Genomic DNA, 18,780 nt, shown 5'->3' on the forward strand with positions numbered 1-18,780 from the left:
ATCTATTTATATTATTCGGGCTATCGTGTAGTTAAAAAGCAAGAAAATTTTCGTCTTGATGAAAAAAGTCTAAAACAAGCTCATCGCTATGTTTTGCTTCATTCAAATGAGATGAAACCAATTCTTGAGTAAGTAGTGCAATAAGTTAATAACAAATTGATTACTTACTATTATTTTTATGGTTAACATAACTTTTTTATGTCTAAAGTGATTTCATATGCCAAAAAAAGCAAGAGAATCAATTCCAAGTGAACGAAACCATTGAATATGAGTGAATAATCAATGAATTTGCCGAGTTGTTACAAAATCAGGTTACAATCTATCAAAGTTATTTTATTTTTTTACTTTTTTTAAACATAGAATGTCAAACACATGTCTAATATTAGCTTTTTTTTTTAATTTTATTTACATAGATCCACAACATAGATGATAGTACACTAGAAGGAACGTTGAGAAAAGCCTTGCCCGGTGGTTTAAGTAATCAGTGTAAAAGGATAAAAAGTGTTATCATCAATGGTTATAAATTTGACATTTTGGATCGTGAGCGATATCGAAAGACACAAAATTCTGGCGTTATGTTAGAGGCAGAAGGCCAAGAGTATTATGGAAGACTTAAAGCAATTTTTGAATTAGATTATTATGGCTCCCACAAGGTTATAATGTTTTGTTGTGATTGGGTTGATATAACAAGGGGTTTGAAAAGATATCGTAATGGGAATGTTTGTGTGAATTTCTCGAAGTTGACGCACACTGGTCGAAATTTGCATGATGATCCATTTATTTTCTCATCTCAAGCAAAACAAGTTTTTTATATCGAGGATGAGATAAATAAAGGATGGTTACATGTTGTTAAGACTAAGCCAAGGGACTTGTTTGATATGGGCGATGATGAGACTTAGTTTTTTTTTTCCTTTAATTGTTTAATGCATTATTTTTTTTTTCCTGTTTCAAAACATTTTGTTAATGTTGAAAGTATGAATAATATATATTTTCTTCTTTAATCTATATCGGTTTTGATTATTTTTCTACTTGAGCAAAGATTATTTGTTTTTATTGTATTAACATACTTCTCTACCAGACATGTACCTTATCCATTTTTTTTAAAAAAATTTATTTCATTGATTGGCAGGTGCAAGGCGTGTTACATACAGATCAGAATAACACTGGTTTCGGTTGATTGCGTGGTCAGAGGTATCCATCTTGCATAAATTAGTCATTTCTAAAAAAAAGATAATTGCTTATAGTATAAGACTATTTTGTGATATTGAAATTAACTTTGTTGAACTTTATGTGTCTGATGAGAGATGAATTGTTTTGGTCCTTTTTCCCCTTTCAAAAATTGCTTTGAGTCTTCCATAATACCTACAATGCCTTCTCTTACAATTGCTCTGGTCCTTTTTTCCCCTTTCAAGTTCATCAATATGAGTTATCGTAGCAAACGAACAAGGGCAGCAACTGCATCTGATGCTGTACTATATAAGGTTCCAAAATTTGTATCATCACAATCATCACAACCACTAAAAAATCAGCCTAAACCTACAATGCCTTCTACCTTAGTCCAAAATTCACGGGGAGCTAATGGTAGATGGGGACCATTTAACCCTCCAAACATCATCAACACCCAAGATCTCCCTTCATCTTCTACTACTAACACAAGTGCACAACCTCCACCCCAAAAAAACAATTGTATATGGGAGAAACCAATCAATGCACCAACTCCTTCAAGCATCACTAACACTCAAGATCTCCCTTCATCTTATACTACTACACAACCTCTTCCCCAAAAAAGAAATCAAATTCGGAAGAAGCAACATAATGTACCAAATTCTTCTAGCATCACTAACACACAAGACCTCCTTTCATCTTCTACTACCAACACAAGTGCACACCCTCCACCTCAAAAAAGCAATCCAAATCTGGATAAGGCACTTAATGCAACTTTCCATCCAAGCATAACTAACACTCATGGATTCCCTTCATCTTCTAAACAAAACACCTATGATATTCCCCCTAAATTTCCACCTTCGAAGCTATCCAAACCACCTACATTCCCTTAAACCTCATATACCTCTAATTAACCATGGGAAGAAGAAATGCAAGCTGGTCCTACAAAAAATTCACCCACAGTAAATAAGGATAAAGAAAAGCATGCATGTGATGAAACAACAAAGGAGAAATCCAAAATATTCAAGCTTCGATGTCGCGCATTGCTTCCCGAATGGCTTAGTACAATTGATTATGATGACAAGGAGGAGGTTCTAACCATTGGTATATTTATTTATTTATATTGATATGTTTGTGTACTGATCACGAAATAAATTAGTAAAATTCAAATAAAATAAGGACAGCAAAATGACAATAGCCTTAATTATTATTTAACAACACAATGCTTCTGTTTTTTAGATTATATATGAACTCAGTTATGAATCTAACCATGAAATCATTGAGTTTAGTGAATCTATGAAGTTAAAACTAGTCTGAAATCTATTAAGTTTAAACCTGGTCTGAAATTTAAGTTAAAATATAGTGTATTCAGTTTTTTAAATAAGATAATTAATGTTCTTTTGTTGTCTATAATATGTTTAAGTGTTTGATTTTCTTTTTCCACAGATGTTGAGCAATTAGTTAGTGGTCACATTCTGCTAATTGAGGTCTGGAATAACAATGGAGTTAAATATGTTGGGAACTTTAATGAGTTATGTCAACCGATTCGGAAAGGTGGGCATATATTGGTCCAATTCCTTGGTAGCATTGCAAAGGAGGAGAATTATTGCCCACTTTCAGAAAAGACTTGGCATGAGTTAGACCAGTATTTTAAGGGAGACATCATTAAATTAATAAGGGTATGTATACCTTCCATCTTTATATTACTAAAATTTTTGTTCATATTAATAGTTATTTATGGAATTATATATTTTTGTAAAGGATCGCTTTGTGATCCCCAATGAGGAGAAGTATTACACCCAAGCTCTACAGCGTGTTGATGAAGTTTGGAGGGGTTATAAACATGATCTTAAGAAGCGGTACTTCAAACCAGCTGAAAAATCAATAAGAGAAATTTGTGATAATCCCGCAAATGGAGTAAGAAAGAATAATTGGGTCAATTTGGTCAAGTACTGGAACTCTGAGAAAGGGAAAGTAAGTTTCAAACAATAGAGCAATCGTAAATAAATCATATTTTTTGGTTCATATATTTTCTATGTTAAATATTAAAGGTTTCATGAATTGTTGTAGGAATTGTCTAAGATCGGAAAAGAAGCACGAGCATCTCTAATCCAAATTCATTATTTTGGTGGTACAAGTTTTGCAAATAGACGTGCTGATTATGTATGATTTATTTTACCCTTTAATTGCCAATATAATGTATATTGATGCATAAATTGTGGTTGGAGTTTTCAGCAAAAATATATAACATATGTAATTATATTTCTCTATGCATTATAACTAATAGGAAGATGAGCACGGAGAAGAAATGAGCCTATATGAACTTTGGCATTCATGTTATAGAAGGAAGGATGGGACGTTTTTTTGAAGGCACGGATCAGAAGAGTTTTTGGTATTAATTCTTCCTGTTTGTTTAGCTTCTAGTTTTAGTTCATTTTACTAGCATCATGTATTTTTTGAATTTGTTTTGTAAGAAGATGTTAAGGCTAAGGCTGAAAGCTTAAAGCTAGTAGATCCTTCTGGTTCTAAGTCGCGTATAGACATAGAGAATGAGGCTTTTGAGGCTACACTATATGCTGGCCAAATTCCATAAAAACCACTAGCCTATGGATTTAGAGTTCGAAAAGGAGACATTCATGGTGTGCGTGGTGTACTTAGAAAAGAAGGGATTGGGAAAAGAACAAGAGTGGTAGAAATGGACAACATGACAGTGGAGGTATCAAGTTTGAAGGAAGAAAATAAGGAACTTCATAAGCAAAATGAAGAGATAAAAGAAAAGTGTGATGAGAATACAAAGCTACTCAAGACAATGACAACACTATTTTCACAGGTTTTAGAATCGTTTCGTAGTGGAGAAGGTTCGTCACAAGTTTTAGATGCTGCACAACTAGCCTTACGTATGGCTAACCCTCGGGTAATATAGTGAATTCATTCCTCCCTTCCTTGTTCATATGACTTTAGCTATCAAAGTTTATTGTTTTTACTTTGGTGTTGTGAATTCGTTGCCACAAATTCACTATCATTTTCTTGTTGTTAGTGTTGTACTTATTTCAATTGGTTAGGCACTTAATAAAATAAAGCAAAGAGAAGTAGTATATCCTTGGGACAGTGAGTAGGAGGTGAATAGGTGAGGCATTTTCTGTAATGCAGATCATTAGGTTAGATCATCAGGGAGCAGGGGGTAGAATAGACGAGGCAGTTGAGCTCATAAATGTGATTTGGGGCTTCCTAATTGGAAGATAAATATGATAATCATATCACTACATTATAGTTGGTTAATTCTAAACATTGAGATCTGAAAATAGTTTGGTATAAATGCATTGAACAGAAAACAAAAAACAAGAAGCTGAGAATAGTTGGTCACATGACTCTTGTTATTATCCCAGTTTGTGTCTAGAATTTGTATGCTTCAGTAGGGTTTGGGGGTTGGGTTATACTGCTAGATGGCTTCCACCACTTGTCGGAGCTATTTAAGTGATTATAGATGCAGGCTTTAGTACTTAATAAAATAAAGCAGGGAGTGGTAGTATATGCTTGGGACAGTGAGTAAGAGGTGGAATAGGTAAGGCATTTTCTATAATGTAAATCATCAGGTTAGATCATCAGGGAGCAGGGGGCGTAGAGTAGACGAGGCAGTTGAGCTTATAAATGTGATTTGGGGCTTCCTAATTATAAGATAAATATGATAATCATATCACTACATTATAGTTGGTTAATTCTAAACATTGAGATCTGAAAATAGTTTGGTATAAATGCATTGAACAGAAACAAAAAACAAGAAGCTGAGAATAGTTGGTCACATGACTTGTTATTATCCCAGTTTGTGCCTAGAATTTGTATGCTTCAATAGGGTTTGGGGGTTGGGTTCCACTGCTAGATGGCTTCCACCGCTTGTAGGAGCTATGAAAGTGATTGTAGATGCGGGCTTTATTGGGGAGTTGCGTTGTAGTTTGGTAACTATTGTGAGGGACGAGGAAGGGGTTTTCAAGGCAGCAGGGGTGTAGTAGAGTATTGCTAATTGGGAGGTAAGGGTGGCAGAAGCAAAAGTTGTGATGTGTAGGCTTTGGCTTGCTGCACACCTGAGGGTGCGAGAGGTAATCATTGAGAGTTATTGTTTTGTAAATAATTTGAGAGCGGTTGTTTTGAGAGTGACTATTTTGCTACAAACCTGGGGAAACTGTCTTAATTATTTTTGCAAAACCAAAGTAATCAGGTTTGATATATCCTAGTAGTTGGTTCTAGGAATTTATTTCAAGTAATATCTGATTCATAACTATACAATGTTTGCAAACATATTATTAGATAAGCTATGAATCAAAGTAATCAGGTTTGATATATCCTAGTAGTTGGTTCTAGGAATTTATCCTAGTAGGCGGAAGATATGAATCAAGGGATGCTTAACTCTTTTAACCATTGACTCAGATTAAGAAACTTGTAATTATTACATTAATTGGCTAGATTTGAATGGTTTTGGAGTTGACTATTTAGATTTAATAAGTTGTAGATTGTATATTTTAGCTTTAAGGTTGTCTTTTGGATATTGATATTAGCTAAGAATAATTATAATATGTAGTAGTTCAAACATATTATTAGATAAGCTTTATGGTACGGTGTATTATTTAAGACTATATATTTTAGACGTACTATTGTTATTATATTACCTAGCTAGCTAGCCTCTTAATATGTGTATTATTTGTTTCAAATTGCAAATTCAGATTGGTATTTCTACATATATGTCGTAATGTATTGAAACATTCCACTGTCCTAATATAATGTTTAAGAAAAGTGGAAAACTTAAATTCTCGACGCTTTTAAACGTCCACCTAATATCCCGCCAAAACATGCTATGAGCCGCAAAAATGAAAATGCCTACATTAACTTGCGTCGACAAACAAATACTTCGGCAGGTTAATGTATCCGCATATATCCGCATAAGCAGTCGACGTATAAGAAGTCGGACCATAAGAAGCCGGATCCAACGGAAATCTAAGGCCCGCCTGTATTGTGGCCGAAGCATGAATCTCCATAGCTCTGGTCAAGTGGTCAGACAAATGCGTCGTCAAGGGCAGGAACGTTTATTTGGTAGCTGACACCCATGACATAGGTGTCCTGGAAATCCCCCAAGTTTTTTCGCATGGTTCTTTGGGTAGATGCGGATATATGGGTAAAGTAGGGATTTGTTTGTCGACAAACAAATACTTCCTCCAATAAGCAGTCAGACCATAAGAAGTCCGACCGTCAGAAAGAGAGTCGGCCTGCTCAGCCGGCCTCCTAAGCCAGAAGAGAGCAAAAAGAAAAAACAAGTCTGGGCCATTGATAACTCTGATCAACCGGCCCAGAAGAAGAAAAAAGAGTGGAAACCGTATGTCCCAAGGTACGAGTTCCACAAGGACTGCTGCTCCATCCTATTGGAAATTAAGGATCGGCTGACTCTTGAGAAGCCGACTCCTATGAAAGGTTCCGCTGAAAATCGGAACAAGAACAAGCATTGCCATTTCCATGAGGATTTCGGCCATGACACGAACGACTGTTTCAGTCTCAAGCGGGAGCTCGACTGTCTGGCCGACAAAGGATAGCTGAAGTCCTATGTGAAGTCCAAAGTGACTTCAAAGGCAAATCAAGGGCAGTCCAAGAAAAAGACTTCCCAGCCTGCTGTGAGTGCCGAAACTGATAAAGAACCGGTATACACCATAGCAGGCGGCTTTGCCGGTGGTGGCCCGACCATTCGGGGCACCAAGGACCATCTAAGGAAGATGGTCAACTCTGTTGAGGAAGGGGATGCGGCAGGCACATCCGCCTTCCCTAAAGTTGTCATCACCGAACAGGACAGAGGCAAAGGCCGTCGGCCGCATGATGATCCCGTCGTCATTGAATGCAAGGTCGCCAACCAGCTGGTTGGCCGAATTCTGATTGACACGGGAAGCTCCTCTGACCTCATCAGCCTCAAATGCTTATCCAATCTCAAGTACAAACCGGATAGCATGATGGAGGTCTCCCACATCCTTGTTGGGTTTGGGGGAGGACTTGTGCACCCAGTCGGACGCATTGACTTACCTGTCCGCCTGGAAAGCAGGGGAGACGGTCGGCACATGACCATCCGTTTCCTAGTGGTTGAAGAGCTCACAGCTTACAACCTCATCTTTGGCTGTCCCACTCTTAATGAGTGCAAGGCCGTCATCATCCCTACACTCATGCTACTCAAGTATGAGAAGGATGATGGAACAGTCAGTTCCCTTAATGGGGACCAAAAGACGGCTCGAGAGTGTTACCTCTCGGACGTCAAGCCCGCGGCCGTAGCATCCGGTCGGGGCAAGCAAACGATCGACCTCGACGATGTCGAGGAAGAACAGTCGACCCCACCAGCCGAAAAGAAAAGAAAGACTGATCAGCTGGTGGTGGTCAAAAAAGAAAAATAATAGCAATCACTGACCGGGGAACGATCGGATGATCTCCGTCCCCAGCCTGCTGGTGAGCACATCGATATCCCTCTGGACGACAGCCGTCCAGAGCGGACGGTTAAGGTGGGGACGGTTGCACTTGCAGAGCTGGGTAAAAGCCTTCATCAGCTGCTGAGAGAATTCAAAGACATCTTTGCCTTTGAAGTGAAGGAGATGCCAAGCATCAGCCCGGATCTTGCTGTCCACAAACTCGCCGTGGATCCTAAAAAGAAGCCCATCCGGCAAAAGAAAAGAAACCACGGCGAAGAAAGAAGTCAGGCGGCTGCTGCCGAAGTAAAAAAGCTGCTGGATGCCAAGTTCATTCGTCCGTGCAATTTTCCTGAGTGGGTAGCTAACGTTGTGTTAGTAAAAAAGCCGAATGGAACTTGGCGGATGTGTGTTGACTACACAGACCTCAACAAGGCATGTCCAAAGGATAGTTATCCATTGCCCAAGATCGACAGTTTGGTCGACTCAACAGCCGGACATGCCTTGATGAGTTTTATGGACGCCAATTTAGGTTTCCATCAGATCCCCATGTGGAAAAAAGATTAAGAAAAGACGGCATTCTTCACTGATTAGGGGTTGTTCTGTTATACGGTGATGCCGTTTGGTTGGAAGAATGCGCCTGCTACTTTCCAACGAATTATTAATACGGTCTTCATTAATCAAATCAGAAGGAATGTAGAGGCGTACATTGATGACATGATAGTCAAATCCAAACAAAAGGCGGATCATCTGGCTGATCTCCGAGAAACATTCTCCACACTCAGGCGGCACAAGGTCATGCTGGACCCAAAAAAGTGTGTCTTTGGTGTTGAGTCTGGGGAGTTTCTCGGATTTTTGATTGACAAAAGGGGAATAGAGGCCAACCCTGAGAAAATACAGGCGGTAATCGACATGCAGTCGCCCCGTACTGTGAAGGAAGTGCAAAAGCTAATAGGTTTCCTGGCGGCCTTGGGGAGATTCCTCAGTCGGTCAGGCGACAAGTGTCTCTACTTCTTCCAGGCAATCAAAAAGAAGACCAACTTTGAACGGGGGGATGATGCAGAGGCGGCCTTTCAAAGACTGAAAACTCATTTACACTCTTTGTCGAGGCTTGTCAGCCCTTTGCCCAAAGAGAAGCTCTTCATGTATTTAGCCGTCTCTGACCATGCCCTAAGTGCCGTTCTCTTAGCTGAAAGAAACGACACCCAGCTCCCGGTGTATTTCATTAGCCATGTTCTGAGAAACGCAGAGCTTCAGTACCCCATGGTTGAGAAATTCGGCCTTGCCCTATACATGGCCATCAAGAAGCTAAAACCCTACTTCTTGGCGCATGCGGTAGAAGTCTATACTGACCAACCGATCAAACGGTCACTCACAACCTTGGAGTCTTCTAGACGAATGCTTAAATGGGCTATTGAAATGCAAGGATTAGAAATCACTTACGAACCAAGGAAGGCAATAAAGGGGCAAGCATTCGCCGACTTTATTGTCGAAATGACAAGGCCGGTTGTACCGGACAATACAGACCAGGTTTGGAAAGTGTATGTGGATGGGAGCTCCACTGTGAACGGCCGTGGTGCAGGGATTATCTGTCAATCTCCTGAAGGAGATAAGTACGAATACGCACTACGGTTCAAGTTCCAGGTCTCTAACAATGAGGCCGAGTATGAGGCCCTGCTGGCCGGCATTCGGTACTGCAAGGCGGCAGGGGCAAGGAAGATAGCCGCCTGCTCTGATTCTCAATTAGTCGTACTCCAGGTTAATGGGACGTACGTGGCCACTCATCCGGCCATGATAAAATATTTGCAGGCGGTCAAAAGTGAAATTGGTACACTTGAGGAGTTTCAGTTAACTCAGGTGCCCAGGTCGTCAAATAATCAGGCGGATGCTCTATCAAAACTAGCATCATCCGCCTCTTGTGAAACGCCTCGGTCGGTCTTCTAGGAGGTCATGGAAAAAGAAGTGTATCTAATGAAGACCCCATTGGAATTCTCAACCGAAGCTCTACCTGGATGGACATCATCCGGGCTTATCTTGCAGACGGCACGCTCCTTGATTCACCTCAGGAGGCGGCTGTTCTAAAAAAGAAAGCGGCAAACTTCGAGCTGAGACAAGGAGAACTTTTCAAAGCTGGTTTCTTGAAACCCCTATTGAAGTGTGTTACCCCAGAAAAGGGTAGAGAGGTCCTCGAAGATTTGCATGCGGGTTTCTGCGCCTCCCACATAGGCGGCAGGTCTTTAGTTGCCAAGGCCAGGCGGCTCTATTTCTGGCCAACTCTGGAGTCGGACGCTATGGAAATGGTAAAAAAATGTGACAAGTGTCAAAAGTTTGGCAAGCTCATCCATCGTCCGGCCACGGACCTGACGGCCATCCACAGCCCAATTCCCTTTGCCAAATGGGGCATGGACATACTTGGGCCTTACACCATGGCCCCAGGCGGCAAGCGCTACATATTGGTAGCTGTGGATTACTTTACCAAGTGGGTAGAGGCAGAGGCGGTCAAAAACATCAAGACAAAAGATGTCATTTCCTTCCTCTGGTAGTTGTGGATTACTTTACCAAGTGGGTAGAGGCAGAGGCGGTCAAAAACAGCAAGACAAAAGATGTCATTTCCTTCATCTGGAGGAATATTATCACTCGTTTCGGGGTGCCCATGTCTATGGTTTTTGACAATGGTCCTCAATTTGAGACGCCTCAACTCAAGACTTGGCTAGGAGAGCAAGGGGTCTCAAGCCTCTTTGTATCAGTCGGCCGCCCTCAAGCAAACGGCAGGTTGAAGCCTTCAATAAGCTAATCTCAGACGGGATTAAAAAGAAAATTGAACGGGCTGGTGGCCTTTGGGCCGATGAACTACCACACGTCCTCTGGTCCATCAGAACGACTGCTAAAGGGGCGACTGGAGAAACCCCGTTCCTCATGGTGTATGGTGCAGAAGCTGTCCTGCCCATTGAACACTATGAGCCGACTCTTCGAATCTTGTTATATGACGAAGAAGCTAACTGGGAGGCCATGCGGCTAGCATTGGACTCACTTCCAGAGCGCAGGGGCAATGCCACCTTGCGCCATGAGATTTACCGTCTGAGAATGACACGGGCTTACAACAAAAGAGTACACAAGCGTCCTCTCAAAGTGGGGGACTTTGTGCTACGAAAAATGGAGGCAATCGGTAAGGCGAATGAGCAGGGAAAGTTGACCCCAAATTGGGAAGGTCCCTACCAAATATATGAGGAAGTAAGAGACGGCACCTACCGCCTGGAAGAACCAGACGGCAGGCAGCTGCCTAGAACTTGGAATGTGGACAACTTGAAAAAGTACCATTTCTAAGTACAAATGTAAATACCTCAAATTTTGTCACTTCAAACTTTGCTAATGAGAATAGGCCTTCATTTTTCAACTTGTATTTTTATTTTAAATATCGCCTGTACAAAATACAGACGGCCAATGTATTTGGGTAAAGTCTGTCCCAATAACAGACGCCCCAACCTTTATGAAGGAACCGACTACTCTAGAGCAGTCGTTCCTACGAAATTCTTACTGCATTATGTTAAACACTTAACGAATATTTTCTTAAATCATTTTGAGGCCAATGGCCGGATATTAAGAAAAACACATAGAGGCCGAATGGTCACAGTCTGCTCCAATATAAGTATGACCGTCTGCTCCCACATGAGTCAGATAACCGGCGACGCCCATTCGGGCGAATTCGTCGAGGAGAAGCATCTCCCATTTGGGTGGCACATTGCTCTACAAATACATCAAGCGGCCCTACCGAATGCTAAGGCAGCATTCGTAGTCGTTTGGTTTAATCGAAAGTGAAATCCAAAAGGCCAAGAATTTTCTAACTATTCTAGCACAGTCGGAAAAGGGTCACTATTTCACAAGTAGAAACTATTGAGGCATTAGGCCGGATGCGCCTTTTTTTGCTCTAAGGCAAGACAGGCGGAAAAATTTTACTGATCTACAAGTCACCTAATGAGGCCCTTGGCCAGAAACGCCTGTTTCTGTCCGAACGCAGAATAGGCGGACTATTACTTACGAGAAAATGAGCTAAAACACTTGGCAGATTAAAAAAGAGACTTGTGGGTCGAATGCGCTTGTTATTTGCTCTTGAGGCAAGACAGGCGGATTATTCTAAAGAAAAATTAAGGTTAAGTTAAAACTTAGCATCTTATCTCGATGAGGCCTTAGGCCGGATGCGCCTGCTTTTAGCTCAAAACAGGCGAAGGATTTCTTTTTAGCAAATTTGCTAAGTCAAGAATTTTGTATTTCGTTTGAGCCAATGGCCGAATGAAAACAATTATACATTAGCTCCGGATGGCTGTCTATTGCATGGTTTGTGTTTCGAGGTTTTCTGATGTCCTGCGGGAGAGTTACAATTCCGAGACTGGAACCGGACGCCTGTACCTGCAAAACAAACGGATGCTCCGGATGATTGGAGATCCGCCTCCGACGGTCAAGTTAGTACTTGATTAAGGAGTAATTAATGCGGAAATTAAAGTGATTGGGTCTCTCTAGGTGAGAGTGTTTAATGTGTGTAATCTGCGTTTTTAGCGTAATCCCCCTTAATGAGGATTAAGGGAGGTATTTATAACCTCGGGAAACGTGTCAATCTAGGTTTAGGTTAACCTTGGGCTGATTGGGCTTCCCTCGGATGTTGGGCCTAGGTGACCGGTTATCCCAGGTGTCATGGGAAGGACACGTGTCGTGTCGTAATTGGTCCATAGTGGACGGATCATTGCTTGACACGTGACAGGCTCCTATTGGCCCATGTGACGGACACATGGCGGAACCTGATTGGTCCACTTGTCAGATGGTGATTGGTGGGGAAAAATCCCCTAATCAGTTTGGGGCAATCACCAATAGTGATTGATTGACTTAGAAACCATGCATACTCTTTTAAGTATCAATAATTTCTAAGTCAATCAATCCACTCAACCAAAACCACGCGACATCCGCCCAGGGGCAAGAACATTCGCATGTTATATAGGTTATAATACTTTGCCAAAAAACATGCAATAAAAAAAAACAATATGAATAACTTCAGCCAAACGGCCAAATGATTTTAAATTAAAAAGCCCAATCGCCACCAGACGACTGGGCAAGAATGTTTGCTGGCAAATTGTCAAGTCACCCGACCCCTCGGTCGGTAAAGATACATGGATACTCGGCACGCAGGCCGGAAGATGAAATGTATGGCCATCCGGCCGTAGAAATAACTACTAAAAAGCTTCAAGGGGCAGAGGGATTATCAGCATTGGCAGCCGCGTTTTCACCTGCCGGCTTCTCTTCATTTTCCTCATTCTCCTCTTCCCCCTCCTCGTCCCCGGAAGAGCCTAAAGAAGAGTCGGACTCTTCAGCGTAAGCTTCAGCGTGACGAAGGAGTTCAGCATTGAAATCCTCGTTTGCTTGATCAAACTTGGACTTCCAGATGCTAAAATCAACACCCGGCTGTACCACCTCCCATGTCGTCCGCATGATGGTTTCATAGTCTTCCATCATTTGTTTGACAAGGGCCTGCTTCTCCTCCTCCGCCCGGGACTCGAACTTGGCCTTCAGCTGCGCCTCCTGGTTCGACAGGTGGTTCTCCAGGCGGCCAACTTGATTGGTCCACTTGTCAGATGGTGATTGGTGGGGAAAAATCCCCTAATCATTTGCCCCTCACAGGTGGCACGTGACTGGTCACGTGTTACCTGTGACAGGTATCGCCCTGTAACAGGCGACGACCTGCTACAGGTGTCACTCGGCGAGAGGCCGAGAGATTCTCCCGCCAAAATTTTGAATTCTGGAAGTGACCCTTCGCCTTCTCACTTCGCCTATATAAAGGAGTGTTGACTTCGGTCATTTTCACACTTGAAAACTTTGTGAGAGAACATTCGGACCCCTGAACTTGCTCTGACATTTTGGACCGTTTCTGCCTACCGCCTGCTCTGACAAGCCGACTGTAAAGGATTTTCAGAACTTCATCAATCGTCACTCGTTCAGGTAACCGTCGGTTCTCTTACTCTTAATTTTCTCTTTACTTTATTCTTTTTTGAAATGGCACCACGGAAGCACACGACACGACCTAGGTTAGTGATCAGCCGGTCACCAGGGACGGCTGAATCTAGGACTAGGAGTGCCGCCTGCCCTTTTCTGGACCCATCTTTGCCCTTTATACAAAGTCCGACTGTATCTGTGTCTATGCAGAACATGATGGCCAGAACAAAAAAGACTGCCAGGATCTCAAACTCAGACGGCTCCTCCCACAGGGTGCCGATTAGTGAAACATCTGACCAGGCGCCAGATGTGGAAGTGAAACAAAGCGGCTTGAAAGCCGGCAGTTCTGAGGGAGGAGTCAATATGACCCCTTCCCATTTTACAGTTGACAATTCTTCATTCTCTCCTGCTCCTTTTAAAGGAGAGGAGGCGGGCCCCTCCGGGAGAGGGGAAGAGTCGTCCTCTTCGGACTCGTCAGAGGACGATTCCGAGTCTAGCTCTTCTAGCCATGCTTCCCTGGACACAGAAGAGAAAAACAGTCGCCTACAAGAGGCGAGGCTTTCTCGCGCAGTTGAGAAGGGGGACGATTGGGCGGAGCCATCCGCCTCTCACCGAGAGCAAAATACCCCCTACTACTGCACGGTACCTCGAGGCCGGATCACGGCCATGTAAGAGAAAGTGGAGAGCTTTATCGCAAACCACACAATGGGCCCCGGCTTTTTAGTGTTCGTGCCGGATCCAGAAGACACAGTCGTATGGCCGGCTGGTACCAGTTATGATGGCGCCTGCTTTGGCTGCTACGAGGCGGCCATCAAGGCTGGGCTGCGCTTCCCACTACATCCAGCTGTTCAGCGGATCTTGGATGGGTATGAGTTGGGGTTATGGCAGTTAGCCCTGAACTCCTGGGTCAACGTACTCGGCTATGTGGCCGGGTGCGAACTGCACGGGGTGGAGCCGAACTTCAAGGCTTTCGCCCACATGAACTACCTCAGCCGGACCCCTAAGGCAGGCGGTACCGGCTGGTATCAATTGACGACCCACAGGGGCTACCTCATGACGAGAGGTAAAGCAAACAAATGGAAGGACTGGCGGAGCACCTTCCTCATCATTGAGAGTTCAGACACAGAGCTGAACAAGCGCTTCAACAGGTGGAACAGGAATCCGCCCCTTCTTGCAGGCGGCCGCAGCATGCCGCCTGTTCCCCCCAAGGCTAAGAAAGAGATCCTAGATAAAGGACTCTTCAAAGTAGAGTCGAAGGTGAACTCTACTTCAGGGGTACGAGAGCAAGTACCCCTGCACTGCGTCCCGAGCTTCAAATGGCTCTACGATGAGTACTTTTTGGCCGCCTGTGGCCTCAGCAGTCGGTGCTCAAGAGGTAGCCGGCCTGTCGAATACTCTGCTGTTCCGTGCATTTCTTGTTATGACTTTTATTAACTTTGCTATTTGTTTTTGCAGCGGAAGCCATGAGCAAAATTACCGCCTCCAAGACTGCGGCGGCCATGTTGCGGGCCTCCATCATGCAACAGTCTTCAACCGACTCCCCCAAAAAGGGGGCACCCTTGGTGGGCTTCGAACCTTTCACCCTCTTTTTGGAGTTGTGTTTATGCATATACTGACTCTTTTCTTCTTTTTTAGACGAGCGCTCCAAGAGCTTCTTCTTCCCAACAGCCGGACCCCAAGGCCCGGAGGACGACTGTTGTGAGCTCTCTTGGTTCTGCCAGGAAACATGTGGCGGCTGAGAAACAGCCGGCCACTTCTTCTAAAACTCCAGCTGGGCCACCTAGAAGTATGAAATTGTCCTTGTAAATTTTAGACTTGCTCCCTTCTTTATTAGGTCTAATCCGTTTGTTTATGCTTGATGCAGCCAGCCCTCAGGAGCCTGACTTGGTCGAGGTGGCCTAGTCTATGATCAAGGCCGTTCCTCCAGCTGAAAGGGAGGTGGTCAGGGGTGTCGGCACCCTTGACCTAGACGGGATTGCAGGGGTCCTTGCTGAGGTATACTTAGCATATTTTTGAGTATTTGAATTCTAGGACGCCTATTTTCTTTTTTGTTTGGAAAGTGACGCCTGTTCCCCTTTTTACTTAGGCCCTGCTCCGAGTGAACGGCCTTCGCAAGCCGCTTGACCGGAAGAACAAAGAGGTAAAGGCTGCAAAAGCTATGGCCGCCTCTGACTGTGATAAGGCAATGTTTCAAATTGCCCAAAATGAAGTTCTGACCATTGATATTCTTTATTATCAGGCGCAGGCTACCGCCGCTATCCGGGCTCAGTTAGAGGCGGCCCAGAAGAGGAATAGCGAGCTGGAGGCGACCATCAACAACCTCAAGGCCGAGCTGAGACCTCTTCGCCAAAAGATGTCCTCATACGAAACCTTGGAGAAATCCTTGGCGAGCGTAAAGGTACGCCTGGTGACCCAGGAGAAGAGTCTTACTCAGGAGCTCTCGGAAAAGGCCGAGCAAGAAAAGAAAGAGCTGGTCCGGGAGATGATGGAAGACTCTGCTCAAATCCAGCGCATGACTTGGGGCCGCCTCTTCCCCAATGTCGACTTTGCCTCATGGGAAAAAACGTACCGCCAGTGTTCTGATAGATATAATCAGGAGATCCTGGCGGCTGCTGAGGAAGAGGCGTTGGCGGCTGCTGAGGAAGAGGCGTTGGAGGAGGAGGAACAGCCGGTAGTGGCGCTTGGAGGTAATGCATCAAAGAAGGATGCAGTTGAAGCCGAGTCCAGCAAGAAGAGTGCTGACCAGGCGGCAGCTGCTGATATTGAAGATCTGCCCCCTTCTTAAGCTTTATGTCTTCTTCCCACGGCCTGCGTGCCGTTTGTTTGTATTTACCCGGCCAGGGGGCCGGGGCTCTGTATATTTTGCCGGTCTTTAATGACCGGCTTCGTTTTAATGAATATTTTTGTTTTGCTTCAAACTTGTTCAAGTATTGAATATTCTGATATCCAATTGTACACTATACCGACTGTTTTACATGGCCGATAGTTGCAGACAGGTACAGATAGTTAGTCACGCCGCCTATGCCCCTGGACGACTGGTCGTCTGTTTCCAGGCTAGACGATCAGTCGGCCATTTATCCAATCGGTATTCGAACCATTTTAAAGACTGGATCCCCTTTAGGCAGGCGGTTCTGTCATATAAAATTAACCAAGTAGGAAAGTGGTTTCCTACTTGTCATGTTTTTAGGCTAGAGACTTTAGGCCGTCTAGGCCGACTGTTCCCCGCCATATTTAATCTAGTGTGAGCCGGTGCTGTATGAACACCTTTTTAGTTTCATACTAAATTTTTAAGGAGTGACCAAGTAAACATGATTGTTACCTAGTCGTTAAGTAACTGAGCAGTAGAGGTATCAAGCGGTGGGTACCGGTTGTTCCCCTTTATTCGCCAATGTTTGTTGGCTTTTAACTCATAGGTTGTTAACCTAGCAGGAGTAGTGGTTGAGAGCCCCTGTTTGCTAAAAACAGGCGGACGACTCATACCTTTTAGGCTCCATACTAAGTTTGAGAGAGTGACTATGAGTTAACTTTGGTGTTACTCAGTCGTCGTCATTCCTGCTTGAGTAGTAAAGGTACCAGGCGGCGGAGGCCGGCTGAACCTTTTGATTCGCTAATATTTGTTGGCTATTAACTCAAGAGGTACCCCCTGCATTTATCCCAAGTAATACAGGCGGTCATCTGACTCAGATGTCAACTGCTACCACTGGTTTGGTTAGTGATAGAGTTATCCTTGTCTCAAAAACGGCTACGTGGTTGCCCTTGGGGACAGTCGTATAGGTGCCGTGTAATTAGTTTCTAGAGCAATGTTCCACCCAAAAGGGAGCTGCTCTCTGCGACGAATTTCATCCGGAGGGATGCCGCCGGACGCCTGCTATGATGTTGGGACAGGTCGTATTAGTTTTGAAGATTGGATCAGTTGGCTTGGCGCCTGGTCTGATCATTCGGCCTGTGGCCTTGGTTAGTTCTTGGTGAACGTAGGTGCTAAGTAAAAGGAGGGTAGCCGCCTGTTTTGGCACAGGGTCGGCCAGGCCCTGATCATTTTTTGTTAAGTATAAGGGGGGTGGCTGTGTGTTTGGAACCAGTCGGCCCTCTTCTATGGAGAGTAGCCGACTATATGTCCAGACGGCATGGCCCTATGGCGATAGAGTAAAATATTCAATGGAGAGTAGCCGACTGTAAAGGTACAGGCGGCATGCCCCTCTGAAGATAGAGTAAAATACTCAATGGAGAGTAGCCGAGTGTAAAGGTACAGACGGCATGCTTTGAAGATAGAGTAAAATACTCAATGGAGAGTAGCCAACTGTAAACGTATAGGCGGCCTGCCCCTCTTAAGTAAGAATAAAAATTAAACTTGGAGAGTAGCCGACTGTTTGTCAGCAGGCATGCCCCTCTTAAGTAAGAATAAAAACTGAGTATGGAGAGTAGCCGACTGTTTGTTAGTAGGCGTGCCCCTCTTAGTACAAAATTGAATAGTAAGTATGCAAACTTTTATTAAGTAGCCCTTGACTATTTACATCATTCAAAAGAAATATTTCTTAAGATTATCTACATTCCAAGTTCGAGGCAACGGTTGTCCGTCTGGTGTTCCCAGACGGTAGGTACCGTCCCTGACCTCTTCATAGATTCGGTAGGATCCTTCCCAGTTGGGAGTTAGTTTGCCAGACTCATTAGCCTTACCAACTGCTTCCATTTTTCTAAGTACAAAGTCCCCCACTTTGAGTGGACGCCTGTGTACTTTTTTGTTGTATGATCTAGTCATTCTCAGGCGGTAAATTTCATGGCGCAAGACAGCATTGCCCCTCCTTTCAGGAAGTGAGTCTAATGCCAGGCGCATGGCTTCCCAGTTTGCCTCTTCGTCATATAGCATTACTCGAAGAGTCGGCTCGTAGTGTTCTATTGGAAGAACATCTCCAGTCGCCCCTTTTTCAAACGTCCTAATGGCCCAGAGAACATGTGGTAATTCATCCGCCCATAGGCCGCCTGCTCGTTCAATCTTTTTCTTGAGACCGTCTGAGATGATTTTATTAAAGGCTTCTACCTTGCCGTTTGCTTGTGGACGGCCGACAGATGCAAAGTAGTGTGCAATTCCTTGGTCACCCAACCAGCTTTTGAGAACAGACGTCTCAAATTGGGGACCATTATCAAAAACCATAGACATGGGAACCCCGAACCGAGTGATGACATTTTTCCAAATGAATGAAATTACATCCTTCGTCTT

General features: G+C 43.8%; 1 protein-coding gene across 2 annotated transcripts; it reads left to right on the top strand.

Annotated features, from left to right (window-relative positions):
* Window positions 1-268: 268 nt before the first annotated feature.
* On the top strand, window positions 269-5,443 carry LOC110694022. 2 transcript variants are annotated; one of them, XM_021871184.1, is made up of 6 exons: window positions 269-2,268; window positions 2,611-2,843; window positions 2,926-3,138; window positions 3,235-3,327; window positions 3,452-3,556; window positions 3,995-5,443. In XM_021871184.1, the coding sequence occupies exons 1-5, from the start codon at window positions 2,094-2,096 to the stop codon at window positions 3,530-3,532; spliced, it is 795 nt and encodes a 264-aa protein (XP_021726876.1). In that variant the 5' UTR covers window positions 269-2,093; the 3' UTR covers window positions 3,533-3,556; window positions 3,995-5,443. The 2 variants fall into 2 exon arrangements, with proteins under 2 accessions (XP_021726876.1, XP_021726875.1); XM_021871183.1 differs by having other exon boundaries at window positions 3,452-5,441.
* The last annotated feature ends 13,337 nt before the right edge of the window (window positions 5,444-18,780 follow it).

This window comes from Chenopodium quinoa, unplaced genomic scaffold, assembly GCF_001683475.1.
Source record: "Chenopodium quinoa cultivar QQ74 unplaced genomic scaffold, ASM168347v1, whole genome shotgun sequence".
Taxonomy (NCBI): domain Eukaryota; kingdom Viridiplantae; phylum Streptophyta; class Magnoliopsida; order Caryophyllales; family Amaranthaceae; genus Chenopodium; species Chenopodium quinoa.

Excerpts from the sequence above, each read along its gene's own strand:
- LOC110694022 (XM_021871184.1), top strand. The coding sequence starts at position 2,094 with ATGCAAGCTGGTCCTACAAAAAATTCACCCACAGTAAATAAGGATAAA. Across the intron at positions 3,139-3,234 it reads GGAACTCTGAGAAAGGGAAA|GAATTGTCTAAGATCGGAAA; the intron begins GTAAGTTTCAAA and ends GAATTGTTGTAG. Across the intron at positions 3,328-3,451 it reads CAAATAGACGTGCTGATTAT|GAAGATGAGCACGGAGAAGA; the intron begins GTATGATTTATT and ends TATAACTAATAG.